We start from the raw sequence: 15000 nt of genomic DNA on the forward strand, positions 1-15000 counted from the left end.
GCTGCCCTGCCTGACATCGCTTAGACCCCGTGCATTATGTTTCATGTATCATACCAGACCCAACGCCCTTTCTTCCCAGCAGCGAGAATTATTATGCGGGTATATGAGAGTTCGAGACGTGTGAGATGTTTGTTATGTTTTTTAGAAGGTGTTGTAGTGGCTTTGTTTTTGTGTGTGTATTTAGTCTGTAACATCCATTTGCTTTTAAGCAAACCTATCCGTTGATTACTTATATAATCCCGGGATGTCTGCACGGATAGCAAAGTGTTTGCCTCTCTGATCAGCCGGCTTGCGGGATTGAACCAGCGCCACAGACCTCTACGAAGTCCGAAGCTGCTGCCAGTAAATCGACTGAGCCATCGAGGCTCTATATATATATATATATATATATATATATATATATATATATATATATATATATATATTTATATGTTTCCTGGTGCAGGTGGTTCCTAAGACATCACATTTAGTACTTTACTCTAAAATGGCCTTGCAAGATAACCAGGACAAATAAAAACAAAAAATAAAAGGAGTTATACAAGAAGCAGAGGGCTCTTTCTCAAAAGGAAGTGCGTGAAACACGTGGATACAGAAATAGGTATATTTTCATGACACACAAGATCAAAGGGAAAATTAACTGAAACACGTTAAATTGCTGCTGCAGAAGTCCTCCCAAAGGTGGGGGGGGGAAAGCTTGGGAATGCCAGGAACACAGACCAAGGAGAATTCTGCTACGATCGTCCTTCTGAAACGATATGAGGACCTAGGTTACAATCTAATGCTGGAATTTGGGGAATGAATTACTCTGGTGTGCGCTGAGGGCGCCAAGGACTTCCCCGAGGCTTTACTTGTGACTCAAAGCAAGGAGGCAGTGAAGACGTGGGCCGGGATTCAACCAAGTATCAGGGAATACCAAGTTATAGGCCCTGAAGTTTAATAAATGCACAAAAGCGAACATAACGTGACTAAGCAGCTCGTTCTAAGTACTTTACCAAATGGTAGGGACGTAAGGCTGACGTCGGCGTCCAGCGGCGTCTTCTGCCAGGGTTCACATGTGTGCGTTGATACAGGGCCTCCTTCACCAAGGAACTGCTTTCAAGTCGTAGGTCGGGCAGGAAAGGGCGCCCTTGTGATGATGAAAGGCTGCAGTTGAGTTTCTGCTCGCTTTGGGATTTGCAAATCCCCTCTTGCACTTGTTGCTGGCCACGTGGTTGGGGTACAGCACACAGAACAGTTAACTTCCACGCAGCGACGAGGGAAGGAGGGGGGGGCGGCGAGGTCTGCTCTCGTGACCTCTTTGCTTAAACTACCGACTATGTGTGAGAGCGTGCTTCTCTCGCCCTGACCTTTTATTGCTTCTGGAAGGGTGTAGGGGGGGCGGGTGATGTCCTGACCGGGTCACGCTTCTGTACCAAAGAAAACGGTGCAAGCCAGTTACTGCCCTAGGCGAGAATTATAGCTTTTGTGCGTCTCTTATAAACCCTGACTTCTACTGGTTGAAACTAACCTGAACCAGAATTCACTACCTCTCACAGGTTCAAAATAGACAGAGGCCTATCTATCGGCCAAGCAAAGCAGAAAGGCGGCGCTTTCATAGCGTATTTTGGCGCTAATCTTTACAGCTCCCCCAGCAACATGACATTCACACCTTCAAGCGGGTGCGAATGTTGATAACAGCAAAAATGAGCGAAGAAAACTCTATCTTCTGCTTTGCTACAACTGTTACTTAACTTTATTTGCAAAACTCTGCTGTAATACTGATCAATAACAAACTGAAGGTTTACTTTAGGTGCAGAGTGCAATTTAGAATATACAATAAAAGGTGGCCTTACTTGCAAATTAATTATTGCTGAAATACTTCATAAGTACTGATTCTACCCATGCTTTACTCGCTTTACTTTACTGGGGTAATAAGGCGCTCAAAAGAAAATAAACAAAGAACACTTCAAAGTTACAAAATAACAACAACAAAAAATAAAACATACAAGCAAGATGTAAAAGGAAAACAAATGTAAATCAACCAGCTTCTTACTGCTATCCTGGAATTACATGCATGTGATTAGTTGTGCCTTGAAGAGGCGGTATAAGTGGCAATACACCGTTGGTTTTAAATGATATCCTCTTCACTAGAAATTGTAATAACAAATTCAATTTTCCTTATCAATCAAAATACAATAATTGTTCACAAACTCGATGAGTAACTAATACCTCCAGCCAGCGCTAAAATGAATTGACAGAAGTATGACAGCAGCGAGGCAAAGAGCTCATTCGCGGGTTTTAATTTGCTAACTTAAACAAGGCTAGATTTTTACTTCCATGGCCCATAACTCGGGTGTAAGTTATAAATAGCTACTCGCTCGAAGTATGAATAGGAAAATAAACAAATGGAGGGAGACTCGACAGGGATAGAATTCTCCACAAAAAAAAATAACTCAATAAAAAATACAAAAGAAAACTACACAGAATGACAAACGAAGGACGTGACTTCTTACTGGGGGGCGGGACACGCGCTGGTATTAAAAGGGTAACGTTAAAAATTCAGGGCAGGAGTCTTGTGACTCGAGATTCGTTAAAAAAATAGAAAAAAAGATTAAATGAAAAGTAAAGGATATGCACAGAAAAATAAAGGATAACAGAGTGAGGTATTTATTGTTTGTGTATTAATCGAACGTCCGTCACCAATAGACGACGGTCAGAACTAACTCTCAGTCCAAGGACTGGGAAAGGAAACGCAAATGGCGCAATCCCTTCAGGAAGAGCTGACACGCCTGCCTTGTGCCAAGGTGCGGGCGTAAGGGCGTGCCACTTCCCACTCTGTCTCTCTTACTGCTTTAAGGTTAAAATGATTAATGCATTTTAAAGGGGATGATATCCCATATGTTAACTGCCACTTGCGGTGGTAATTAAGGGAAAGTATAAAGGAAAGATCGACAGAGAAGGATGAGGGATAGAAATTCCAAAGGAAAGGAAGAAGATAGCGGAAGGCCTTGACATCCTCTTCTGGATGAAAGGTGCCAAGACGTTCAAAAGATGAAGAGGTGGCCCTATGCAAAGTTTGCACAGGTGCCAGAAGAGCTCGGGAGCTCGTTGTGGACTACCTGCAATCGCCCACACCCGTGGTGATTCCGCCGCGAACCTCTCCTCCTTGGACCATTGTCCTTGGCCGAGGAATTGGACGGCCCGAGGCCGAAGGGCGGAAAGGGGTGACATCTGGGTCAGCTGCTGCGACAACTGACACAGGAATTTTGTTCGCCAGCTTGGACATGCGCGGCGCAGTTCGCAGAGTTCATCGGCCCAGGAAGGCAGGGCAGAATCATGACTCGCGAAGGAATCTGCGGCGGGCGGCGAGAGAGAGGGAACGGCTGGAGGGGGCGGGGTTGACTCGCATGTAGTGGTGACCAGCTCGGGCCCGGGTTGCGAATCCGTGCCTTTAGGTGAGCCTCCGCTGGGGTCAGGAGAACCCGTCCCTCTTGTTACCGACACTGGCAGCGGCACCAGGCCGGGTGAAGAGGGGGTGTTTGGAGTTGGATCCCTTGGAGGGGGATCAGGGGCATGCTCTGGCACTGACATTGGCACTGGCGCTGGTAGCGACGTGGTAGTGGTCTCCTCTGTCTGGACGGACGGAGACTGGCACTGCTCAGTGCGCCCAAGTGGCACTGGCAGAGGAGTTGATAGCCGAGATTCTCCTGAAGGAAGATCTGGCTGAGGCCTCAGCACTGGCACTGATGCCGTGCCGGGCACTGGACTCGGATTTGGAGGATTAGTTGGGGAATTTGGACCCCGGAATTGTCGTGGTTTGGAGGGGGACGTAAAGTCCTGGCCCAGGAGGACGTCATAGCCTCCTGGAATGTGTTTCGCTACGGCGAGACGAAGGGTCCTGGTTCTGTGGGGTCGGGTGACCCTCAATTGGACCGTAGGGAGGATCATTTTAAAATTGTTGATGCCCTCGATTGTGACGAGCTCACGTCAGTTTATTATAGCTCCATAGGGAACCTTGTCTTTCCTTATGAGGGATATTTGCGCGCCAGAGTCCTCAAATGCCTTGACCTGGCGTGCTGAGTATCTGCCTCGAGGAGGTGTCACATATATGGGACCCTTGGCTGGAGGGCCTAAGGACTCGGGATTCGTAACGGCCAATGCGACGGCAGGATTACTGGACTTATTATTTCTAGGGCATTTTGCCCATGAGGGAGTGGCCAAAAACCTTGGACGCCGTGCAAAGGTTTGGCTGAAATCTCTTTCGCACTGCCCGGCAGAGGTGCAGGCGACTTATTAGGGGGTTGTCCGGGAGAGAGGCTCTGGTTGTTTACTGCGGCATTGCTCTTTGGAATACCCGATCTTTTACAGAACCCGCACACAACGGGTTTCTGCGATTGCTCATTCTTCGGCGGAGGGGCACTCGAAAAGAAGGTGGGTGGAGTAATTTTGCGCTGAAGGGAGCTCTCCTGGGGGTGATGAGTGTTCCAGAGATCCGCTAATCGCCTGCAATCAGCTAAGGTCGGGGGCTCCTTCTCCGGTGATGTGCGTGGTGAATGCCGGGGGGCATAGAGTGCAGTCTGCTCAGGTCTGATTGGATTTCTTCACTAGCCCGCGCCAGCACCTCCTCCAGCGTTCAGGGGTTATTTCGTACGCCTTTGCGATAGTTTGGCGGACGACCTTCCAATTTTCCTGCTCCTCTGGCGGGAGGGCTTTGTAGGCAATAAGGGCCTTCCCTCCAAGGAACTTGCACAACACCAGGGAGAGTTCGGATGCACTCAGGGGACAGGCCTTTAAGACTGTCTCTGTGCTATCAAGCCACACGTCGGGCTCGGCCTCCGTCTATTTTGGCATGCAGGCGAGAGCCTGGCTGAAGGCACTCATCCCCGGGGTGGCAGATGGAGGTGAAGGGCCACGCCGTTGCAGCATCGCGAGTTCATGGGCATGCTGCTTGTCCCTTTCTTCCCTTTCCGCTTCTTCTCGTTTCTCTTGAGCCTGTCTCTCTGCTTCTCGTTCCCGTCTCTCTGCTTCTCGTTCCTGTCTCTCTGCTTCTCGTTCCTGTCTCTCTGCTTCTTCTCGTCTCTCCTGAGCCTGTCTCTCTGCTTCTTCTCGTCTCTCCTGAGCCTGTCTTTCTGCTTCTTATCGTCTCTCCTGAGCCTGTCTCTCTGCCCCTCGTTCCTGTCTCTCTGCTTCTTCTCGTTCCTCCTGAGCCTGTCTCTCTGCCTGTATTGCATCCATCCCTCCTGTACCCATTCTCTTAGCTCTCTCCCGGAAAGGCAGAGTTCCTTCCCGGTAGACATGAAGAACTTGAAATCCTCGCTCTGCTGAGATCATGTCGACATTTTGCAGGTGGGAGAGGACGTTTAAGTAACACAGAATTAATTTCCCAGCGCTGTGGGAATTTGGAATCTTCCCCAAGCGGGGATGTATGAATGATCTCCGCCCTGGGACAGATGAATAGCAATGATTGGCGAATTAGAGCGGGGAGTTAGGAATGGGAATTCTCCGGTTTCCCGTTACCGACAAAACGGGCTGGTTATTGGGGACGATAATGATTGGGGAATATTTGGTCTCCCAAAGTTTTACCGACGAAACGGGTTTATTTGGGGACTAGATTGGAATATATATGGTCTCCCGAATTACCGACAAGGCGGGCTTATCTGGGGACTGAATTGAAGATGAATTGGTCTCACCAAATTACCGACGAACAGGTTTATTTGGGGACTAGATTGGAATATATATGGGTCTCCTGAATTACCGACAAGGCGGGCTTATCTGGGGACTGAATTGAAGATGAATTGAAAATGAATTGGTCTCACCAAATTACCGACGAATGGGTTTTTTGGGGACGATAAATTAGCAATGATTGGTCTCCGGTTTACCGACGAAGCGGGCAAATGATTGGTCTCTCAACTGGTCTCCTGATTACCAACAAAACGGGCTTACTTGGGGAAATGGGATAATTGGTTCCAAAATTACCGACGAAGAGGTTTGATTTAGCGACCGACGAGAGACAGAATATAATATATAGGCGCTAGTTTTCCTTACTTATGGGAGACGTGTTATTCTCAAGGGCAATTAGGTGGGAGGCAATCCCAAATTCATAACAGATAGGCAACACACACAGCTGTAGTAAAAGCACAAAACAAAACACAAAAAAAAAACAGAACAATACAGAACATATAATGTCAGACCCCCAATAATGCAAAACAATTTGGTAGAGTGAGCCGAGGGAGAGCGAAGAAAATCAAACAAACAAATTTCTACACATTCCTAACTGGGCTACGAATGCCTGTTTATCTCATAGGCCTGTCTGCGACGAATGAATGAACGAAGTTACTGTTGGTAAACAAACCCAGGACTTCCCCGGACTGAGGGAACGGGCCAACGGTTGTTGATCTTTTAAGTTCGCGTTACCCTAGCATAATATACGATTTTTCCCTATTTCTAAACGAGAGAGAGTAAAATAAGTCAGCGAAGCTAGTCTGACTTTCGAACACGTGTTTGCAGTCGATTTCTTGCGCCTATTTAAGGATTCGGTTTCGAACTCACAGGTTTTCACTGGAGGAATACGCGCACTATTCCTTTAATGGGTTAGCACCCAAATAACCTAATTGAATGGCATGCAAGCCACGTGCAAAGGCTTCCAAAGTTAAATTTTGGCGATCCTCTCTCTCGTTTTCCTTTGACATGCGCCCTACTATAAAAAAAAATTCCTAGGTTTAGTCACGTTTGCTAGAGTCCTACGCTAAATAAACACAGTTTACTTACGCAGAATTTCCTTGGCCTGTTGCGCTGGCTTTTCAAAGGTTCGTAATCTGTCTCGTATCCAGCTTAGCTGAGCTAATTGCTGATTTCACAAATTGCAACACAAACAACAAAGGGGGAGAGGGGGGATGCAATCGTTACGAGAATCACTGGCCAGGTCGCCATTTTTATATGTTTCCTGGTGCAGGTGGTTCTTAAGACTCCACATTTAGTACTTTACTCTAAAATGGCCTTGCAAGATAACCAGGACATATAAAAACAAAAAATAAAAGGAGTTATACAAGGAGCGGAGGGCTCTTTCTCAAAGGGAAGTGCGTGAAACATGTGGATACAAAAACAGGTATATTTTCATGACACACAAGATCAAAGGGAAAATTAACTGAAACACGTTAAATTGCTACTGCAGAAGTCCTCCCGAAAGTAGGGGGGGGGAAGCTTGGGAATGCCAGGAACACAGACCAAGGAGAATTCTGCTACGATCATCCTTCTGAAACGATATGAGGACCTAGGTTACAATCTAGTGCTGGAATTTGGGGAATGAATCACTCGGGTGTGCGCTGAGGGCACCAAGGACTTCCCCAAGGCTTTACTTGTGACTCAGAGCAAGGAGGCAGTGAACACATGGGCCGGGATTGAACCAAAAAGCATCAGGGAATACTAAGTTATAAGCCAAGAAGTTTAATAAATGCACAAAAGCGAACATAACATGACTAAGCAACTCGTTCTAGGTACTTTACCACATTGTAGAGGCGTAAGGCTGATGTCGGCGTCCAGCGGCGTCTTCTGCCAGGGTTCACGTGTGTGCGTTGATACAGGGCCTCCTCACTAAGGAACTGCTTTCAAGTCATAGGTTGGGCGGGAAAGGGCGCCCTTGTGATGATGAAAGGCTGCAGTTGAGTTTCCGCTTGCTTTGGGATTTGCAAATCCCCCTTGCACTTGTTGCTGGCCACGTGGTGGGGGTACAGAACGCAGGACAGTTAACTTCCACGTGGCAACGAGGGAAGAGGGGGGGGCGAGGTCTGCTTTCGTGACCTCCTTCTTTAAACTATACGACTATGTGTGAGAGCGAGTTTCTCTCGCCTGACCTTTTATTGCTTCTGGACGGGTGTAGGGGGGGGCAATGTCCTGACGGGTCACGCTTCTGTACCAAAGAAAACGGCGCAAGCCAGTTACTGCCCTAGGCGAGAATTATAGCTTTTGAGCGTCTCTTATAAACCCTGACTTCTACTGGTTGAAACTAACCTGAACCAGAATTCACTACCTCTCACAGGTTCAAAATAGACAGAGCTATCTATCGGCCAAGCAAAGCAGAAAGGCGTGCGCTTTCATAGCGTATTTTGCGCTAATCTTTTAATATAATATGATATATATATATACTATATATATATTTGATAATATATATATGATATATATAATATATCTATCTATATATATTATTATAATATACTATAATATATTTATAAAATATATATATATATATCAATATTAAACTGAAGGTTTATATAGGTGCATAGTGCAATTTATATATATATATATAAATATATATATATATAAAATTAATATACTGAAATATATATATATATATACCCATATATATATATATATATATATATATATATATATATATATATATATATATATAAATATATACATATATATATTATATATATATATATATAAAAATAATACATATATAGATATAAATAAATATATATATATATACCATATATTATATATATATTATATGCATATATATATATATATATATATATATATATATATTGGTTTTATATATATATCATATCCATAGATATTATATATAATATATATATATATATATATATATATCAAAATACAATATATATGTATATATATATATATATATATATATATATATATATATATATGAAATATAGAATATATATATATAAAATATATATATATATCTTATATATATATATATATAATACATACATAGGTTTTATATCATATATATAATATATGTTATAAATATATATCGAATATGATATAAATATAAATATATATATATATATATATATATATATTATATATATATGTATATATATGTATGTATATATATACAAATAATATATACAGAATGACAATATGTTGATATATATATATATATATATATATATATGTATATACATATAGTATTAAAAGGGTATCGTTAATATATATATATAGGATATATATATATATATATATATATATATATATGAATATATATATATTTCTTGTATATAATGTATGTAACAATATATATATTATATATATATTAATCAACGTCCGTATATAATATATATATATATATAGAATATATATATATAGGAAACCCAAAGGGCGCAATCCCCTAATATATATACATATATATATATATATATATGTATATATATATATATATATATATATATATATATATATATTATATTTAAAATGATTATATATATTTTATATATATATATATATGTAGAACACATCCTCGTTGGTAGCATTTCCCTTCCTTCTTCCTTTATCAGAACTGAAGAATACTGAAAGGTAAAAGGAAAGTACAACAAAACAAGGCAGTTATATCTCGATTAATGAGCAAACTTTGAAACCTGGACGTGATCCCTTGCTTTAACCATGTCCGGAAATTTCGATCATGTAAAGTGACGATGAAATAGTCGAACCGGACGCTGAAGACATCTCGTCATTGCAGATCAGCGTCGTTGTTACATTGTTCTTCTCTTTTATCACATTGTCATCTGGTTTGATCAAATGCCACTGTGTTTCTAAGACAGATAATCAATAAGATGAATGCATTAAGTTTTAGCTTCACGGCCCATTAAATTTATTCATTTTTGTATGGCCATGAAAAAAATTTTAGTGAAAAGTGTTATTGGGATACTTATTCAGCTTATTCAGAATAATAGATAGAATAATAATAATTATAAAGCGTGTTGTAATTGCTATTTTTTTTTTATTTTCACCTAGATCACTTTATAAAATTAATCTTAGACCAACAGGATAGTACCCACAAACATTATGAAAATTAATAAAACTTTTATTCCGGCTCATGTATAAACAAACACTTGCTAGTAACTTCATTTGTAGATTGCATTTAAGTTGTAAACTTCAATATTAGATTTTTAAAATGCATCTATTTTTTTCATGTTTCTATCAAAATATTCATTGTCTAGTCATTTACAAAAATTAGAGCGTAATGGATCTATTGATCCTTTAAGCCTTTCTGTTCATCAAAGCGATGAATCAGAGGCATCACAAAATTCATGAGACTTCATAATTAATCAGTAATTCAGCTGATTACATCAAAGGATTCGGAAACTTTAGATGATTAAAAGTAGGCGAAAATATTAATGTTAGTTTTTTTTTTATTTTACGGATGGCGAACTGTTCAATGACCCAGCTTAATTAGGTAATTTGTGTCCACTTGATCGCCAGAGGTACTTATTTGTATCTGAGTGTGTATTTGTTCAAGAAACAGCATTAAAATTTATAAGTGGAAGCAAGACCTTCTGACACGTTCCTTTTTCAAATAAATCCATTCTAGCACGAGTCGACGGCTTTCCTTTGTAATTTTGATGAATAATTACCACATCATATGTGTTTTTTTTATTACAAGCAACACTGTAGAAACTTTTGAACCTGTTCATTGATGGGATAAACTAGCAAAACTCAGTGCCGGCCCCAAGCCTGATAACTGAGCTCTTCAAGAGAAGATCTTTAGGAGTACCATCTCCATTCCTCCTGCTGACTTGCATGGATATGCATTTATGCTTCATGATTTGTTTCTTAAGAGTTGGGTAAAGATCTGTCGAAAAACACATGGATGGTTCAAAATCGAAGTACGTAATCATAAAAAATAAAGAAAGATTATAACAGGACTTTTGAATGAGGTCCATTTCTGTAATAACTGTATGGTACCTGAACTAAAATAACAAACTGTATAAACTGGAAAACATTTTAATTACAACAATCTCTAGATGAAAACAACAGAGCCAAGGTAATATGAGTCACCCAGCCAACAGAACCTCACAAGGCAAATGTATTTCCAGAGTAAAATTTTCGGGTTTCGTAACGGTAAAAGTTCGTGAAGCTTTTCAAGCCACACAAATGATAGGGTTCACTGAATCAACCATGATCATAAAATCGATAAAACACATGCTATTATATTTTTAAATATTACTAGACCACCCGTGTCCCGTTGGGTCACTTTTTTATTGTTATGAAAAAGTAGCATTTCCATACCTTCGTATATACAGTATTGTACATCATGGCATCTTGGCACCGTTCCATCATATATCTTGCCTAGACCACCCGTGGCCCGTTGGGTCACTTTTTTATTGTGTTGAAAAAAAAAAGTAGTATTTCCATACCTTTGTATATACATCATGACATCTTGACACTGTTCCATCACGTATCTTGCCTAGACCACCCGTGACCCGTTGGGTCTCTTTTTTGTTGTGATGGAAAAAGTAGCATTTCCATAACTTTGTATATACATCATGGCATCTTGACACTGTTCCATCATATATCTTGCCTAGACCACCAGTGGTCTGTTGGATCAATTTGTTATTGTGGTGAAAATAGTGGCATTCCCATACCTTCTCATTTATATTAAGTAATATGGAAATAATTCGAAACATATAATACCAATGCTTGTCGTATTCAGTGATCTCGCAAGTGGGGTCATATGTTTGTTTATTCAGCGCCCTGAGTTCAGTCGCTTTTGAGATTCAACATTTGTCCATCCGGTTGAAAACCAGGGAGATTCCGTCAACATGAGTACAAAGTAAGATCAGAAATTGAATGGCCAATGGGCCGAAGATGATTCACAGGGCGCTTAGATACAGTCCTTTGGCAATTATGGAGATTTCCTTTATAAAGTCATGGAACTTTTTGGCCTGGATATAATCGGTTTCACGGGCGTGAAACGGAAATATACATGTATACATTTGTTACGGAATCGGTAAATTGATGTATATATATATATATATATATGTATATATATATATATATATATATATATATATATATATATATATATATATATATATATATATATATATATATATATATATATATATATATATATATATATATATATATAATCATATAAAGTATGTGTATACTCGTTAACAATAATAGAAATAGCAGTAGGGGCATTAGTAATAATATTGATAAACATGTTCATATATTCCCTCTAAGCTATATTTATTAACTACGAGAAATTATAAGGAAATGATTAAACGAATTATTTGAAACTCTATGGCAACAAACAGCTAAGAAAGATGCAAACATTCCATAATTTATATACCATAATAGTTACAACTCTACGGACAGCACCAGCCCTGTTTACGGGGGAGGGAATGCCATTGGGAATGGGGGGTAGGAGGAAGGGGAGCAGGAAGGGACAGGAAGAGGGAAGGGAAGTAGGGAAGGGGAGAATAGGGGAGGGGTAGGGGAGGGGCAATGGGAGGGAAGGGGAGGGGTAAGGGGAGAATAGGGGAAGGGGAGGAAGGGGAGGGGCAAGGGAGGAAGGGGAGGGTAGGGAGGGAAGGGGAGGGGCAGGGGGAGAGGGAGAGGGGGAGGGAAGGAGAGAGGATAAGGGGAGGGAAGTGAGAGGGATAAGGGGAGGAAGGAAGAGGGAAGGGAGGAGCGGGAAGGGGGAGGGAGGAGGGGATGGGATGGGAAAGGGAGGGTAGGGAGAATGGAAGGGGATGGGCAATGGGTTATGGAAGAAGGAAACGGAGGTAAGAGAGAGGGTGAGGGGAGGGAGATGTAAGGAGGAAAGGCGAGGAGGTGAGAAAGGGAGGAAGGGAAGGGAGGGGGAGGGGAATGTGGGGGATGGAGGGGAAGAGGAAGAGGGAAAGGGATGGAAGAGGGAAGGGGAGGGAGGTGGAAGGAAGAAGGGGTAGGAGAGGGGAGGAGGGAGGGGGTGGGATGTGGAATTTGGATGGGGAAGGGAGGGGAAGAGGAAGGGTGAGGTGAGTGAAAGGGGAGGGGAAAAATTAAGTATATCTTAGTTTAACCAGACCACTGAGCTGATTAACAGCTCTCCTAGAGAGGGCTGGCCAGAAGGATTAGATTTATTTTACGTGGCTAAGAACCAACTGGTTACCTAGCAAAGGGACCGACAGTTTATTGTGGAATCCAAACCACATTATGACAAGAAATGAATTTCTATCACCAGAAATAAAAGATCTAATTCTTCATTGGTCGGTCGGAGAGTCGAATGCTGGGCCAACAGCGTTCTGATTGAGACTCTACCCACCCCTCCAATGAAGAACTGAAAAGGAGGGGATGGGAGGGAGGGAAAGGGTGGTGGAAGGGGAGGAGGGGAGGGACGAGGGATGGGAGGGAGGACACAGCTGATATAACTCTTGATCGTGTACTCCAGTGTGCAAACAAACAAACAAACGTTTCAGAGTTTTAGTACTATATAGATAGATAGGGGTACAAATAAATAATTTTATAGCAACGATTACACCTTGTAGGAAAATGAATGCCTTACTTTTAAAATGTTATTTGAAACATTTTTTATACAACCTATCCAGTTAGCAATAGAGGTAATTTCCTTTCCGATATTCATTGCAACAGTTTAGGTTTAGAAAAAATAACGCCCTACAGTAATTAATGTCAATATTATACTTGCTCATAATTTTCAACCTTGAAAAACTATCAGTGCCTCTCTCGCTCTCAAAAATAAGTAGATAAAACCCTGTTAATCCGTTCTTCGATAATGGTTGCTTTCATAGGAATCGGAATTTTCCAGAGGGAGAACAATCAATTTTGTCTACTAGATCAGCAGAGAAAGAGATGGATGCCAAAGTATAAATCTGTATCTACTTCAGCTTTTTCTATTGAAATTGATTTACACTTAAAGGCATAAGGAGACCTTTGCATCAGAGCATCCCATAAAAAGAAATGCCAATTTTTCATGATGACACCAATCCGTTATTTCAACCTCCTTGTTTACCGTCACGTTTATCTCATTGATAAAATCAGATTTAAGCGCTGGTTTTTTACTTTTCCTATTAATCCTCATGAGATGACAAAGGGGGCGTCGCATTATCTTTCTTCTCGACTAAACTGGTATAATTTGGTTAATGTCACTGTCATTGCTCACAGGTCTGCACAACAGGCTATTCAACGAGATTCATTCATACAAATCCTTTATGGCGAAGGCTTTCAGGATGATAATAGAACCTTTGTGCCTGTATGAAAAGCATTTCAGCGTACGGGGTCTTCTGAGACGAATAATAACCAAAAGAATAAAAAGGATTCATCAGCTGAATACCCTTTTCTTATATTGTAAGTCTTCTGCAAAGATTTTGCTTTTTACTGATTTTTTTGCCATGCTTGCTTTCTAATAATAAGAATCAGTATTTAATAATTTCAATAATTTGTGACTTACATAAATAGCAAGGCATTCTGATTTACCTCTTCTTCTCTAAAAACTCAAACCAACTTTCTGGAATTTAAATATTGCCTCTCATAAGTTAAAAAGTTAAATACATATTTTAGTAAATTATAAACATACAGACATTAAAACAGCTTGATTATTCTTTACTGAAAATAGCACTAATCCAATTAGTAGATTCTGAACATGAAAAATGAAAGCGCCTAACATAGACTATGCGCTAGAAACTGTATTTACAAACCCTTCAAGAATACGTTACGTGCTAGAAAATAAAAATGAAACTAAACCAAGTGGAGAAAACACTGTAGACTGAGAGGACAACATCAAAGTAAATCAAAAGAAAATGCACAGTGAAACGAAATTAAAATATATAAAAAAAAAAAATTAATTGTAAATATTTTTAAAGACCATTACTTTTCAAATTTAGGATAAAAAGGCACAAAGGATGCACTTGCGAGCCAGTATAACGTATTGAGCAAAGGAAGAGTGGAATGTGATATAATTAGTTTCTGAAGATTTGTGTTCTGGGGATGCAAATATCTTCGTAGGTTTATCCGTGATATTCAGAAAGTCGTTTGAAGAAAGATATAAACGCAGCTACGGCTTTAATAGTCCTTGGTAGACTATGAACTTTCTCTTCTTCGTTTCCATTCCGGCAGTGGATAACACTGCAATGGGCATTCGTTCCGGTCCCTCACTGAAAATGGCATGGTTTTCATTCTGAAGCCTGAATTGGACGACTAATGACCTATAAATGGGGCGCTGAAGATTTATCTTCTCTTCAGACCAATGCATATGCTGCCATATGA

General features: G+C 40.7%; 1 protein-coding gene across 1 annotated transcript in view; it reads right to left on the minus strand.

Moving 5' to 3' along the window:
* Window positions 1-15000, minus strand: part of LOC136844847 (uncharacterized protein C6orf132 homolog) — a 66674-nt gene that overhangs the window by 16919 nt on the left and 34755 nt on the right. The window contains exons 4-6 of the mRNA XM_067114083.1: window positions 4585-4818; window positions 4205-4445; window positions 3099-3656 (exon numbers count right to left, since the gene is read on the minus strand). Of these exons, the coding sequence (XP_066970184.1) occupies window positions 3099-3656; window positions 4205-4445; window positions 4585-4818 (1033 nt within the window). The remainder of the gene's footprint in view (window positions 1-3098; window positions 3657-4204; window positions 4446-4584; window positions 4819-15000) is intronic.

The sequence above is a fragment of the Macrobrachium rosenbergii genome, chromosome 13 (assembly GCF_040412425.1).
Source record: "Macrobrachium rosenbergii isolate ZJJX-2024 chromosome 13, ASM4041242v1, whole genome shotgun sequence".
Classification (NCBI taxonomy): domain Eukaryota; kingdom Metazoa; phylum Arthropoda; class Malacostraca; order Decapoda; family Palaemonidae; genus Macrobrachium; species Macrobrachium rosenbergii.